Below are 15035 nucleotides of genomic sequence, written 5' to 3'. Positions count from 1 at the left end.
TGAGACATCATTGCTGTAAAAACAGAGATCTATCTAGAAACTTTGGACCTTACCTTTATTTCTGTGGGGAGAAACCTGTGGAAGAAAATTTTAATTTCAGTCATAAAAATGTTTATGTTTATGCTAAAGAAAAGAAAAAAGAAAAAAAAATGGTATGACAGGAATGGGTAAACATGCTCAAACATTCAGCATTTTTTATGCGTTTACATTCCCATCACTGATATCATCGGTGTGATAAGACTGGAAAACCCTTCAAGTGGAGTCCAGGACAAAGATAGAGAGTAATATCTGGTGTAACCTTAACACCTGTTTTCCTGAGTCAGCAACAATGAGATTCAGTTGAGCAGCTTTTCAGAGATGTTACCATGTTAGTTTGTTATTTAGCAGACACTTTAGTCCAAAGCAACATAAATCTGAGACAAAGTATAACACAAACATAAAATCTAGACAGGACGAAACATCATTAAGTGCCTCAAAGTGCTTCAAGTCTTATCCTATGAACTTGCTGCCATGTAGAGTCAGAGATCTGTCATCATCACCATCAACTAATTTGTCTCCAAAAACAAATGATGACCAAAGTACCAGCAGAGTCTAACTTAGACTCATTCTACCACTGGAGACAGAAGGGGGGAAAGTCTTGGAAGTAGAAAGGGAGTCTGTGGATCACACACAAGTCTGTCCTTACCTGAGCAGCCTCAGCTGTTTCTTCATTCCTCTGTTGACAATGCAAATAAATGTATCACAGGCCACGTCATGAAACATTTTAAGTATACATTAAGAAAAATGATCAATGACAGTGAAAATTCCATAGATGTCATGTCATTGATTAAAAAAATAAGATTATTTTCACAAGAGCAGGAAAACAATGGGTTACCTGATTGGTTGCGTTTTGTCCCTCCTGGTAGCAAAAGAAAAACAATTTTGTAGTTTATTTAAGTACACATCAGTTTCTATGATCCATCATGTGTCAATGACAAAAATAAATTCATGCTCATCTGATTGAAGAAATATTACCTTTAGCAACTGGAGTTTGTTCCTGAAGATTGCCTTTTGTCCAGTTATTGGGATCAATTCATCAATGTCTTTCTCAATGAGAAGGTAAAGACTTTCCTTTGTAATGTATTGATCTGTTATTGAAAACAATCAGATTATTCCGGTCATAAAGATTACAGAACTTTGAATATGGCTGGATGTATTTGGTGTAAGTCAGCATTGTTCAGAACCATGTTGTGAAACCTTCCATGTTACTATGCAAGATTATTACGGTTAACTAAAACTAACTAAATAACTAAAACTAAAATGATAAAATAGTTCACCAAAACTAGAATCAAAACAGAGCTTTACATGATATCAAAAACTAACCAAACCGTACTGTGTTCTTACAAATCTTATTTAAATAAGACAATATTAAGGACAAAGTCTCCTTAGTTTTAGTCTTTGACAGCAGCATACTGACTGACACATCCTGGGGGTCTAAAAAGGTCTGATCTGGTTAAAGAAGACTTCACACAATTCTAATTTTAGGTCTTGAGCTGTAAACAAATGTCAAATTTGAATAAACAAATGAAAAGGGATGAGTATTTTAACATATTTTTTAAATAGTATTTTTACTTTTTCTGGTACTTTGATGTCTTGTCCTGTACAGGTATCCTACATTAATTAAAAATATAAATAAAACTAACACTAAAATAATAAAAATTAAGCTAAAAAAGCAAAATAAAAATGTAACCACACTAAACACACCAGTAGGAAAAACTAATTTAAACTAAACTGAAAGCTTAAAGTCAAAATGAAATAAAAATAAAAACTTATAAAAAATTCAAAGCTATCTTAGCCTATTACTGACTTTCTCAGTAATAATGACAAATACCTGTGACATTAAAAAACATGATAATACTTTACCTTTAAATGTTTGTATCAAGTTTCTGAGACCCCATTCAGTTAATTTTTCACGTACAAAATCATCCATGACCAGAAACTGCAGCTGTAATGTAAAGACAGATCTAAATTTGAGACTTTTATAATTTGACATATCCCTAGGTGAGAAATTATAAGTTTAAGTTCCACAATAGGCTAAATCTTCTTACTCATCCACCCCCTGATGTCCACCTCATTTGTTAAAGGTGGCTTATAATGTTGGATTTCACTGTTTTAAATGTGAGTAAATTCTTGTACTAGAAATCCTTGAGAGCTTTGATGCCATCTAAAATTAACAAATTACACCAACAGTGATCATAAATGGCAGAAGGTTCAAAATGGAGAAAAGACCATTTTAACAATTTTATGTACATAAGAAACAGAATCTCCAATCTAAAAATGGATGGAGTATTTCAGAGCAGCTTCGTAGTAATAACTATTCTATAAGCTTTTTTCCTGTCAGCTTTTTTTCATAGAAACGAGAGGAGTACATTTTGATTTTAAACACAGGGACATGCAGCAGAGCCACAACTTCAATGGTACAACTGGAAAAGATTTAAGTTAACAAAAGCTCCCTCCATAGTTGTCAACATGTTAAAATACTGGGAAATCTCTAATTGTGATGATGAACCCTTTAGCAAGGGAGATGTCTACTTAAGTCTAACCAGGCTTCATCACATTCAATGTCCAGTTTTAAATCACTGCAGACAGACTGTCTCCATTGAAAGAATCTCTTAGTTAAACTGAAATACTGTGAAGCTCTTAAACTGCACATGAAGGAACTGCTGAAGATATGCAAAAGTTTTCAGCAGAAAAAACACAACATCAATTCAAGGAAATGAGTTCAATAAACAAAAAACAATACATCTATCCCTTTTATGTCTAATTAACACTACTCACATTTCCTCCAGACTCCAAAGAAAACTGGCGTGATAAATTCTGCCTGAGGATTCAGTGTTCATAGAACTTCCTGGTATCATTTCCCTTCTGCTTTTGCTCCGCCTTCTTAGACATTGCTATTAACTCTTTACTTCCTTTCACAGCCTCAAACACTTTATTTCTCACAGTAAACTGCTGCCTTTGTTACAAAGGCATCCAGGTCTGAGGGATCTTAAAAGGGACAAACCCCTCTAGCTGAAGGGTCTTATGAGATCTTTTAATTTTTAACCCCAATGTCAGTCTTTCTACTCAAGGATGTGTGTAACAAGAAATCTTATTCTTAATATTCAGGACTGAGTTTAAATATTCCGACTCTTGGAAAAAGGTTTAATACCACATTTTGATTGAAGTACTTCCTCCAACATTATATAAATCAAAGAACTTGTAAGGCAGGTTCTCATCATTGTTGCAGCAATGGTGAATCCTACTGGTTATTCTGGGTACTTTGCACTGTTTGTGGAGACTGCATGACACACTTTACATGTCTGCTCGTGTGTCGCATCATTACACGACATGACCTTGCAAAGCAGATGGATTTGCCCATTTCCATATATCTTACTGGCAAATCCTTTTTGCAAAGCCTCCATCAGAACCATTTGGGCCTGGTTAGAAAGTGACAGGACCAATCAGCGATGAGGGGCAGTGCTTTCGGGCGCAGCAGAGTCGTGACGTAAGCAAGCGGCGAGAAGAGGCCGGTGCAATTATGGTGGAAGACATTAGCGTGGATGCTGCTAAAGTGTCAGTTTTATCAGAACTTGACAACATTTCTTCGTTAAAAGAGGAACAAAGAACAGCAGTGAGTTGTTTTCTTTTCAAAAACAACAAAAGGCGTGTATTGACATATGTACAGCTGCCAAAGTTTAGGTTATGCAGCTCTCCATGGAGTTTACTCCTCGGTAGCGGCTACATCGCGTGTTTTGTTGCTATGATTGGCCCGTAAAGATGTGACAGACAGAAAGTTCATGCAAAAAACCCTCTGATTTCTTTTAAAAGGCTCTGCCCTTTCCCAAACCCTGTCTATGAAGGGTTTACCAGATGGATGTGTAAAAAGAAAATCCATCTGGCATGTCAGGTTGAGCTTAACATGAATGTGGTTGTTTTCTCAGGGATCCCTTCTTCAGAGAGGCAACTTAACCAGGTTGGTACTTCAGTGTATAGATCAGTGTTGCCTTCAATTACATGTATTGTCGGTTTTTCTGAATATTTATAATGGATTGTGTGGGGGTGGGCAGGGTTGACACACCTGTTGCCGGTGAGGATGTTTGTGGATGTCACATGTTGCAGATGCAGATGATAGTGGATGTCACATGTTGCAGGTGAGGATGTTAGTGGATGTCACATGTTGCAGGTGCAGATGATAGTGGATGTCACATGTTGCAGGTGAGGATGTTAGTGGATGTCACATGTTGCAGGTGCGGATGTTAGTGGATGTCACATGTTGCAGGTGAGGATGTTAGTGGATGTCACATGTTGCAGGTGCGGATGTTAGTGGATGTCACATGTTGCAGGTGCGGATGTTAGTGGATGTCACCTGTTGCAGGTGTGGGCAGTAATGGTGAGGAAGCCAGCTGGAGTCAGCCAGAGTCCCAAACAGGGCTCTAGTTAGAGATTTTTTTAAGCAGCAAGCCATCTCCAATACTGAGAGGTTTTTCTATACTTTGTGCTTGAGATGGGACTTTCGTTTGTATTATAAACAACTGTAGAACCTTTTCATTAATTTTGGTCAACTTTATGTTAATTAAGCTCTTGAAAGTGTAGATATAGGTAATATTTTTTTAGAAAATATTTTCAGATTAGATGGGTATCTGATTGTACTGTTTATTTCTGGTGTTACTATACAGTGAGTTCTGACCTCAGACATCACATTATAGTAACCTCCATGTTTGTAGTTTATATCCCACATATCAGGTAAGTGTACACAGCCTTTCTTACAGTAACAGACGTTAGTCACACCTTTCCTTGACCCTATGATGTTTATCATTAAGGTCAAGGAAGAGGGGATGGGAAAGGACTTAAGGAGTCATTTTGTCAGCGTTATCATGTTGTCTCAAAATCAGTAACACCTGCACTTCTTTTTTCTCTCCACAAAACCTCAGCTGTTGAATAAAGCACCCCTAAAGGCCTGGAGTGCCTCTGCTCTGATAACTGGATACTCAGTAGTTTAACTATAACATCCATGATTTTTTTTTTTTAACAGCTTTGTTTGCTTTTGGAAAGAATCTGTTGTGCTCTTGCAGCCCTTTCAGTCTAAATGAAAATGTTACTCTTGGGTAGTTGCTTCATGATTATGCCGAATTCGCAAAAAAGACAAAAAAGCTTCAGAAGGTAAATTTATTAAATTTTACTGCATGATATACCACATAGCACTTAAAATCAGTAAAGAATGAAAAATAAATAAATGTAAAGTACAAATCATATAAGCTGGTCTAACAAAATAAGCTTCAATTTGAAATAATTTATATCAGTACATAGATAAACCTGCTAACTCACAGAAAACAACTACTTGTTCTTAACTGCTGCAGAAAAAAGTCTAAAATACAAGTCAGATCGAACCAAGAGTTTTTATTTCAAGGTTTAAGATTTCATCACACATTTATTATAATTGAAACTGCAATGCATACATCTAAAATCATCCACCCAATTCATTAGATAATATACAAGGAACGAATAAACATCTAAAAGATTAGAAAACTGCAACCTCATTTAAGATGATGTCTACTTGAAATAATGGTAAATCCTTAAACACTCCCTCCCCTCCCCCATACTATTTCTTGTGTCCAACTGTACAAGCAAGTTTGAAACCCACATTATCAAACTCAATAACACTGACCCGATACTAAATAAGAAGAAATGACTACTCGTTGATCCAATCCAGAGGCCTAAAGTTTTGGATCACTGTGCCCAGTGGGATCCTTGTGGTAAAACAGACCATAGCTGTTTCTCTCCATCTAGTGAACCTGAAAAATCCACAGAACATTTAAACAGCAAACTTGTGATATTCTATTGATGATGTATTTATAACTATTTTATTACCTGTCAGAATTCCTAATGTTAATCATCATTTTAACAGCGTACCCGTGCAGTTGACGGGCCAGGTTGATCCGCACTGTTGAAAACAGAAACATTATTTTTAATTTTGTCTGAGGCAGATTAAAGAGTTTCAAATAAGGATGTTGCATGGACTTTAAAACATTTTACCTTGTTGGTGATGTTTCTTTATTGGTGTTTTTCTTCAGTATTTTACAGTATTTTGTCACCCTCTCAAGGTCTCCTTTGACATCTTGGAAAAAAAACATAGTTAACAGCTTCACAGTTTCAGTATTCAAGACTTGATGATGATCTATTGTGTTTTCATCTTGTTCCCAAATGTACCTTTTTTAACATCTTCTGTTGTTATTACTCTGGATGGCACTTTGTATTAAAAGGTGCTGTACTAGTAAGGCTATTACTGTTACTTGGATGCTAAATAAAGTGATATGATTAGGACATGTACACACATGGACAAAATTGTTGGTACCCCTCTGTTAATGAAAGAAAAACCCACAATGGTCACAGAAATAATTTGAATCTGACAAAAGTAATAATAAATAAAAAAATCAATGAAAAGTAACCAATGAAAATCAGACATTGCTTTTGAACTGTGGTTCAACAGAATTTTTTTAAAAAACAAACTCATGAAAAAGGCCTGGACAAAAATGATGGTACCCCCAGAAAAGACTGAAAATAATGTGACCATAGGGACATGTTCAACCAAGGTGTGTCCTCTAATTAGCATCACAGGTGTCTACAAACTTGTAATCAGTCAGTCGGCCTATTTAAAAGGTGACAAGTAGTCACTGTGCTGTTTGGTGACATGGTGTGTACCACACTAAACATGGACCAGAGGAAGCGAAGGAGAGAGTTGTCTCAGGAGATTAGAAAGAAAATTATAGACAAGCATGTTAAAGGTAAAGGTTATAAGACCATCTCCAAGCAGCTTGATGTTCCTGTGACTACAGCTGCACATATTATTCAGAAATTTAAGATCCACTGGACTGTAGCCAACCTCCCTGGACGTGGACGCAGGAGGAAAATTGATGACAAATCGAAGAGACCGATAATACAAATGGTAACAAAAGAGCCGAGAACAAGCTCCAAAGACATTAAAGGTGAAATCCAAGGTCAAGGTACATCAGTGTCAGATCACACCATCCATCATTGTTTGAGCCAAAGTGGACTTCATGGGAGACGACCAAGGAGGACACCACTGTTGAAAACAAATCATAAAAAAGCGAGACTGGAATTTGCCAAACTGCATGTTGACAAGCCACAAAGCTTCTGGGAGAATGTCCTATGGACAGACGAGACAAAACCGGAACTTTTTGGCAAGGCACATCAGCTCTATGTTCACAGATGCAAAAATGAAGCATACCAAGAAAAGAACACTGTCCCTACTGTGAAACATGGCGGAGGCTCTGTTATGTTCTGGGGCTGCTTTGCCACATTTGGCACAGGGTGTCTTGAATCTGTGCAGGGTACAATGAAATCTCAAGACTATCAAGGTATTCTAGAGAGAAATGTGCTGCCCAGTGTCAGAAAGCTTGGTCTCAGTCGCAGGTCATGGGTCTTGCAACAGGATAATGACCCAAAACACACAGCTAAAAACACCCAAGAATGGCTAAGAGCAAAACATTGAACTATTCTGAAGTGGCCTTCTATGAGCCCTGATCTAAATCCTATTGAACATCTGTGGAAAGAGCTGAAACATGGCGTCTGGAGAAGGCACCCTTCAAACCTGAGACAACTGGAGCAGGTTGCTTATGAGGAATGGGCCAAAATACCTGCTGAGAGGTGCAGAAGTCTCACTGAAAGTTACAGAAATCATTTGATTGCAGTGATTGCCTCAAAAGGTTGTGCAACAAAATATTAAGTTAAGGGTACCATCATTTTTGTCCAGGCCTTTTTCATGAGTTTTGTTTTTTTTTTAATTCTGTTGAACCACAGTTCAAAAGCAATGTCTGATTTTCATTGGTTAATTTTCATTGAATTTTTATTTATTATTACTTTTGTCAGATTCAAGTTATTTCTGTGACCATTGTGGGTTTTTCTTTCATTAACAGAGGGGTACCAACAATTTTGTCCATGTATGTACATTAGAGAGATACAGTGTCATCAGTTATACAATGACATTGATGAAATGTTACCAAAAGAAACATGAATGCTGTGTGGAACTTTACGTTTGCCAGAGTAATGTAACATATGCAATCTTCAATGCATACCACTATAACATATGTTGGTGAGGAAACAGTAAAAAGCTTAAAAACAACAAAATTACTATTGCACTTGAAGATGAAATACTCAACAGAGTATGCAGAGTTAACCAAAAGAGGACCCCACTAAATCCTCCCTGGACACAAGTACACCTAAATAATTTTCCTAAATAATCAATGCAAGTAACAGTCAGTACAGTTTTCAAGTCATCAACCATAGAGCATAATTAAAATTTCATTGAACAAACCCCCCAATGATAACTTTTTTTTTCAAAAATAAAAAACTCAAAATAATAATAATAATAACTTTATTTATATAGCACTTTTAAAAGCAAGGTTTTACAAAGTGCTTTCACACTCAGAAAAACAAAGCAGCAAGACAACAAAACACAACAACAAAGACAAAAGTGCACTCAAGGGGACAGAACCTAAACAAGATCAAACCAACTACAGGTTCAGCCAAAACAACAATATTACTGAGATATTAGAAATACAAATCCATGGAAGTCATGAGAGCTTTGATATGTTTCACATGACTACACTTGAGCTGAAACATCCTGGAACATCATTAAAACAAGACATCATAAGAACCCACGGGTACCCGGCCAACACAGGAACCCAACTACAGAACCTGAGACCAAGGGGACTGAAGTTTTAAAAGGCAAGTAAAAGAGAAGCAGTAAGAACTAAAACATTAAGATAAGTAAAATTGTAAAGGAAGAATAAGTGTAAAAGAATATGTCCGAGGTGTGAAAACGCTAAAAGGATACAAGCATCAAAGGTAAAAGCTAAAACCAGTAAGAACTGCCTAAATTAAAGACTCAAGATCATTGATATAGAAAATCAAAACAGTAAGGAGTAAGAGATATTAAAACATGAATAAGAAGAGTAAAAGGTACTAAATAAGCTAAAAATCAGAAGTAGTAAAGAATTAATAGTAACAATAATAACAGTAAAACAGCAAAAATAGGTGTAATGTAACAAAAGTGAAGATAAAGGGTAAAACGATGATTGAAGGAATAGGAATGAGTAAGAAGACGACATCACATAAATGCAAGTCTATAAAAATGAGTTTTAAGAAGTGATTTAAAAGCAGTGACAGTTTCTGTACGCCTTATTTCCTCGGGGAGGTCGTTCCAAAGTCGAGGGGCCCTGATGGAGAAGGCCCTGTCACCTTTACTTACAAGTCTCGACTTTGGAATGACCAGGAGGCCCCCACCAGAGGATCTTAGGGTGCGGGCTGGCTCATAAGGGGTTAGAAGTTCTGTAACACAAACTGGTGCCAGACCCTTCAGAGCTTTAAAAGTAATGAGTAAAATCTTAAAATCAATTCTAAAACTAACTAGAAGCCAATGTAAAGATGCTAAAATGGGGGTGATGTGATGTCGTCTGTTAAAACCGGTTAGAAGCCTAGCTGCTGCATTCTGGACAAGTTGAAGGCGGGAGAGAGATTTTTGGTTAATACCAGAGAGAAGTGAGTTGCAGTAATCTAGACGGGAGAAAATGAGGGCGTGGATGACTTTTTCCATGTCTGACTGGGAGAGGATGGGTTTTAATTTGGAGATGCTGCGTAAGTGAAAGAAGCATGACTGTGGGATTTTATTAATATGAGCTGCAAAGGTGAGGTTAGAATCAAACTGAACTCCGAGATTTCTGGCTGTTGATTTGATATTTGATGAAAATGAACCAAGGCTGTTATTGATTAAGTCTGAAGAATTTTGTAAATTGAACATGATTATTTCAGACTTGCAGGTGTTTAGTTGAAGAAAGTTCTGGGCCATCCAACAGTTAATATCAAACAGGCAGTCTTTTACAGCAGCTAGGCTTCTAGGATCCTCAGGTCTCAGGGGCAGGTATATCTGTGTGTCGTCTGCGTAGCAGTGAAAGGAGACTTTATGATTCTGGATTATTTGACCAAGGGGCAGCATATAAATAGAAAATAAAATGGGGCCTAAAACCGAACCTTGCGGTACACCACAGGTAAGGGTAGAGGTAGAGGAGGAGTGGTTACCTATGGTGACCGCAAAGGTTCGCTCTGAAAGATAAGAATAAAACCAGCTAAGTGCAGTGTCCGTGATGCCCACCCAGTTTCTAAGACGTTCAATTAAAATATTGTGATCAACGGTATCAAAAGCTGCACTGAGATCTAAAAGAATTAAAATGGCTCCCTCCCCTCTATCTGCTGCCAAAAACAAATCATTGGTCACCTTGAGGAGGGCCGTCTCAGTGCTGTGACCCGCTCTAAAACCAGACTGGAATTTCTCAAAGAGGTTATTGTGAGACATAAAAGATAAAAGCTGAGTAGAAACCACTTTCTCTAAAACTTTAGATAAAAAAGGAAGCTTTGAAATTGGTCTAAAATTATTAAAGTCAGAGGGGTCAAGGTTGGGTTTCTTTAAAAGAGGTTGGACCACAGCGTGTTTAAAAACAGAGGGGACTACACCTTCTGTCAGAGAACTATTAATTATTGATAAAATACTGGGTCCAACCGTGCTAAAAACCTCTTTGAGAAATTTGGTGGGAATAAAATCAAGGCTGCACGTTGCTGTTTTCATCTTGGATAAAATCTCAGATAAAAAGGACAAGGACACCGGTTCAAAACTGCTAAAATAATTAAAAACATCCCTACTGGTGTTAAAAATACGGAGTGGGGGGGTGATATTATCCCTGATGTCCTTGATTTTGTTGATAAAATAAACTAAAAACTTCTCAAATTAATGAATTATTAGGCACAACAGAGTTTTAAAAGATTTTTTAGGTTGTAAAGAACTGAAAATGGTCGTTTGTTGAGGCATTAGAAAGTCATATTTACTAAAATCAAAAGTGTTTTTCTATCAAAAACATCCTTACAGGCCAAGTTCCATGTTAACATAGGACCCCTTCTTTGATATCACCTTCACAATTCTTGCATCCATTGAACTTGCGAGTTTTTGGAGAGTTTCTGCTCAAATTTCTTCGCAGGATGCTAGAATATCCTCCCAGAGCTGCTGTTTTGATGTGAACTGCCTCCCTGCCTCATAGATCTTTTGCTTGAGGATGCTCCAAAGGTTGTCAATAGGGTTGAGGTAAGGGGAGGATGGGGGCAACACCATCACTTTCTCTTCTTTTATGCCCATAGCAGCCAATGACACAGAGGGATTCTTTGCAGCATAAGATGGTGCACTGTCATGCATAAAGAGAATTTTGCTACGGAAGGCATGGTTAATCGTTTTGTACAACGGAAGAAAGTGGTCAGTCAGAAACTCTGTATACTTTGCCGAGGTCATTGTCACACCTTCAGGGACCCTAAAGGGGCTGACCAGCTCTCTCCTCATGAATTCTGGCCCAAAACATGACTCCGTCACCTCCTTGCTGACACTGCAGCCTTGTTGGGACATGGTGGTCATCCTCTAACCATCCACTTCTCCATCCATCTGGACCATCCAGGGTTGCATGCCTCTCATCAGTAAACAAGACTGTTTGAAAATGAATCTTCATGTATTTCTGGGCCCACTGCAACTGTTTCTGCTTGTGAGCATTGGTTAGGGGGTGACGAATAGTAGGTTTATGTACGACTGCAAGCCTCTGGAAGATCCTACACCTTGAGGTTGGTGGGACACCAGAGGCACCAGCAGCTTCAAATACCCGTTTGCTGCTTTGTAATGACATTTTAGCAGCTGCTCTCTTAATCCGATGACTTTGTCTGGCAGAAACCTTCCTCATCTGTGCTCTGAATCAGCCACAAATTTTTTCACAGTACGATGATCAAACTTAAGTTTACGTGAAATATCTAATGTTTTCATACCTTGTCCAAGGCATTGCACTATTTGAGGCTTTTCAGCTGCAGAGAGATCCTTTTACTTTCCCATATTGCAGAAACCTGTGGCCTGCTTAATAATGTGGAACGTCCTTTTTAAGTAGTTTTCCTTTAATTGGGCTTACTTGGAAAACTGATTATCACAGGTGTCTTAGATTGATTCCAGTGATCTAAAACGCCCTGAGACACAATACCATCCATGAGTATAGTTAAAAAAAAAAAAATTAAAAAATAAAAAATTAAATGAATGTTTATGACACTAAAATTCAGTTTGCATAATAATGTGAAACGTGGTGTATTTCAGAGATGTTGCCCCCAGCTTGAGCTCCATCAGACTGTGTACTTCCACACTGACAACATCCTGAAAAAAGGAACTAGCTTTGCAGTGCATTTTCTCATATTTCCTTTGTAGTTCAAAGCAAAACCTCATTTTTGCTTGGGAGGTGTTTGTTATACATGTGGTCTTTCAAAGTTTGTTTTTGAATATACTATGCTTTTTTATTTTACCTGAACACGCTCAACATATATTTTCATTACAAAGTGACAAGAATTTCTGTGAAATTTCAGTGAATAACAATTTTTAGGAGATGTCTGCAGATGACAGACAAATAAAAAAATGAGGCAGGTTGTAGATAGCGAAAGACAGAAATATTAGAAATAAATATAATTCTGAATATTCCGTTTACCTGGAAGTGATTGAGAATAAGTCCTGAGTGAACACTCAATTGCCTTCAGCATGTCGTTTTTCAGTTTCTTCAGGATGTCCACCTAAATTAGAATAAAAATAGCAAAAACAGATTACCGAATCATAATCTTATTGTGTTCAAGACTTAATAGATCTTACATGAATGGAGGAACACCTATGAGCTGATTCAGGCAGACAACTCAAGCTGTACTAATTTTACTCTTGATATGCATCTTCATTTCATCACCTGACAATCATGTGACTGACAGTCTGTTTACATGCCAGGACATTTCCCGTCTCTCCTTTTGCCACTACCAGCAACAAAACAATGCTTTTGCGTTCAGCCACACCACAGAAGTCATTCACCCAGCTGCAGTTAACTGACAGCTGATTTGATCACTGTCTCCCACCCAATCAAAGGTCATTTCCTCAGCAAGGTAGTCCAATTAAGTATAACTGTCTCGCTAATCCCTGATTGACCAACACTAATCACTATACACTACCGCAGAAACAGCTTCACCTCCAACATCCCACCCTCCTCCTTTCCAGCCTAAAGCTTTGTTTCACACTTACAATCACTTTAATGCAACTTCTCATTGCATGTGACTTGCATGTCATTGACATATCTTTCTATGAGGGCAGTTTCTAGCACTGCGATCCCTGGAAAGTCCAAACATACTGGAGCATCATTTGATTCGAGTCTTTGCCACTGAGCAGATCTGTGTATCCATTTTGTAATAAACAGTTTAATCTAAGACAAGTGTCACTGGCTAGACGTCGTTCTGCTGCTGCAGTAAACATTGTAACTATAACAAATGTAAGTTTTACACTGAAAGTTAGTTTAAATGTGTCTTTGTAGACTGCTCAGATGACAAAAAATATTTGTAGAAAAATGCTGTTTGTGATTCTTTCATAATAATAATCAACAAAACTTGCTTGTTTGTTACACTGCAGTGTTTCAGTCTCAAAAGGCCTTTTTCAGAATAAACGATGCACATAAAAACAGAAATAAAACCAAACATGACAAACCCCCAAGATGTGCAGATCTCTCAACATCATGTTTGTCGCCTCTTCAAACATGTTGCTCTTGTTAGCATTAACATGTCTCTCAATTATGTTCCTCATGTTTTTCAGTGATCCTCTTCCTTCACATTGTTGTGCATCTACAAAACAAAAAAAGTGCAAGTGATTTAATTTCTCTCCATAGGGATCATGTTTTAGTCATGTTTTATATGCTAAGATTAAATGTCTTACCTTGATAGCATGGTAACATTTTTTCCGTTACTATTTTTGTCAGGCTGTTGTAGATTGCCTTCTTTCTCTTCTGGATGTCTTTGTGGAGTTGTGTCTTGATTTTGATTTCCTATGAGAGGAAAAAACTGTTTGTAAAGCTTTTATATCTGCTTTGCAAATATTCAGTATTTTATGTTAAACATAAGCTTGTGAAAAAAATTGGCTTAACACTTTCATGAACTTTTTGCTAAAACACGATTTTTGCTGTTGCATTTGTTGAGTCCCTTGCATTGAGAAACTGCTCGATACATAACTGAAATAAGATTGCTTTTTCCCCATCTCTTACCTCTGTCCTGAGATATTCCAGTCGCAGTTGCATTGCAGTTACATCTTTGTACTTCTCAACGAATGCCTCTGTGATGACTGAATAGCAACTGATGGCCCCATTGAATGGTTCTTGTTTTGATTCATTTCTGACAAAATTTTTAAAAGGAAAACTTTAATTAACCAAGAATTAACATTTTTCAGTTTCAGTAACTTTACTTGTTAGTTGCAGAGTGGAAGCTGTATTAATTCAATGTTAATATTTTGTATAGCAACAATTCATAACTAAAGTGCTCACTAGACACATTAAAGAAGGCAGATCAAGATTGCCCTCTTTGAATAAAGACTAGGTGTGCCAAGATTAATCACATTAATCTTGATTATCAACAATCCACACTTAGTCACCGCAACTAAACACTTGCTTTGTCATCCCTTTCAACAAATTTTGGCGAAGTCACTGCAGCGTCTCTCTGCAGCCACAGCGATGCAAAATACGTCCACCCTATCTCCTTGATTTCTAATTTCACTTTAAAAGATATCATAGACAGTTCAGTGGACAAGTCAAAAATCATCTGAACTTCGTTTTACCACACATTTACCTTTAACTGTCCCCTTGTTTACTTCTCAATCATAACAAGTTCCTTTTCTTGTGGTCAAGTTTGTGTCGTAATCTTTGATCTACCAATTAAAGCTGGTCTTTATTCAAACAGGAAGTCAATTAGCCTTAGTTGAAGACAGTCAAAACATCTACAATGACACAAAAAACAATTTAAAAGCAATGTCAAAGCCAAAAGAAGATTTTTAAAATGCAACACAAAGGATGCGGTTAATCTTGATTAACCACAGAAATCCTAAGATTAATTGTAATACAAATTCTAATTTCTTGACAGCC

General features: G+C 37.3%; 2 protein-coding genes across 14 annotated transcripts in view; both read right to left on the bottom strand.

Moving 5' to 3' along the window:
• Positions 1 to 2901, bottom strand: part of LOC121503860 (nuclear GTPase SLIP-GC-like) — a 28162-nt gene extending 25261 nt beyond the window's left edge. For both annotated transcript variants that reach the window (XM_041778431.1, XM_041778432.1), the window contains exons 1-6: positions 2818 to 2901; positions 1903 to 1984; positions 1015 to 1127; positions 875 to 898; positions 686 to 715; positions 54 to 75 (exon numbers count right to left, since the gene is read on the bottom strand). In XM_041778431.1, coding sequence (XP_041634365.1) covers positions 54 to 75; positions 686 to 715; positions 875 to 898; positions 1015 to 1127; positions 1903 to 1969 — 256 coding nt within the window. In that variant the 5' untranslated portion in view covers positions 1970 to 1984; positions 2818 to 2901. The remainder of the gene's footprint in view (positions 1 to 53; positions 76 to 685; positions 716 to 874; positions 899 to 1014; positions 1128 to 1902; positions 1985 to 2817) is intronic.
• Positions 2902 to 5403: 2502 nt separating this feature from the next.
• LOC121529524 (nuclear GTPase SLIP-GC-like) overlaps positions 5404 to 15035 on the bottom strand; it is a 32540-nt gene continuing 22908 nt past the window's right edge. For 11 of the 12 annotated variants that reach the window (XM_041817445.1, XM_041817457.1, XM_041817451.1 and 8 more), the window contains 7 exons: positions 14166 to 14292; positions 13841 to 13949; positions 13616 to 13749; positions 12588 to 12669; positions 6055 to 6136; positions 5890 to 5962; positions 5404 to 5813 (listed from right to left, as the gene is read on the bottom strand). In XM_041817445.1, the coding sequence (XP_041673379.1) occupies positions 5920 to 5962; positions 6055 to 6136; positions 12588 to 12669; positions 13616 to 13749; positions 13841 to 13949; positions 14166 to 14292 (577 nt within the window). In that variant the 3' untranslated portion in view covers positions 5404 to 5813; positions 5890 to 5919. The remainder of the gene's footprint in view (positions 5814 to 5889; positions 5963 to 6054; positions 6137 to 12587; positions 12670 to 13615; positions 13750 to 13840; positions 13950 to 14165; positions 14293 to 15035) is intronic. The other variant, XM_041817448.1, reaches the window with a different exon arrangement.

This window comes from Cheilinus undulatus, linkage group 21 (assembly GCF_018320785.1).
Source record: "Cheilinus undulatus linkage group 21, ASM1832078v1, whole genome shotgun sequence".
Taxonomy (NCBI): Eukaryota; Metazoa; Chordata; class Actinopteri; order Labriformes; family Labridae; genus Cheilinus; species Cheilinus undulatus.
This window is presented reverse-complemented; position numbering and strand designations above follow the sequence as displayed.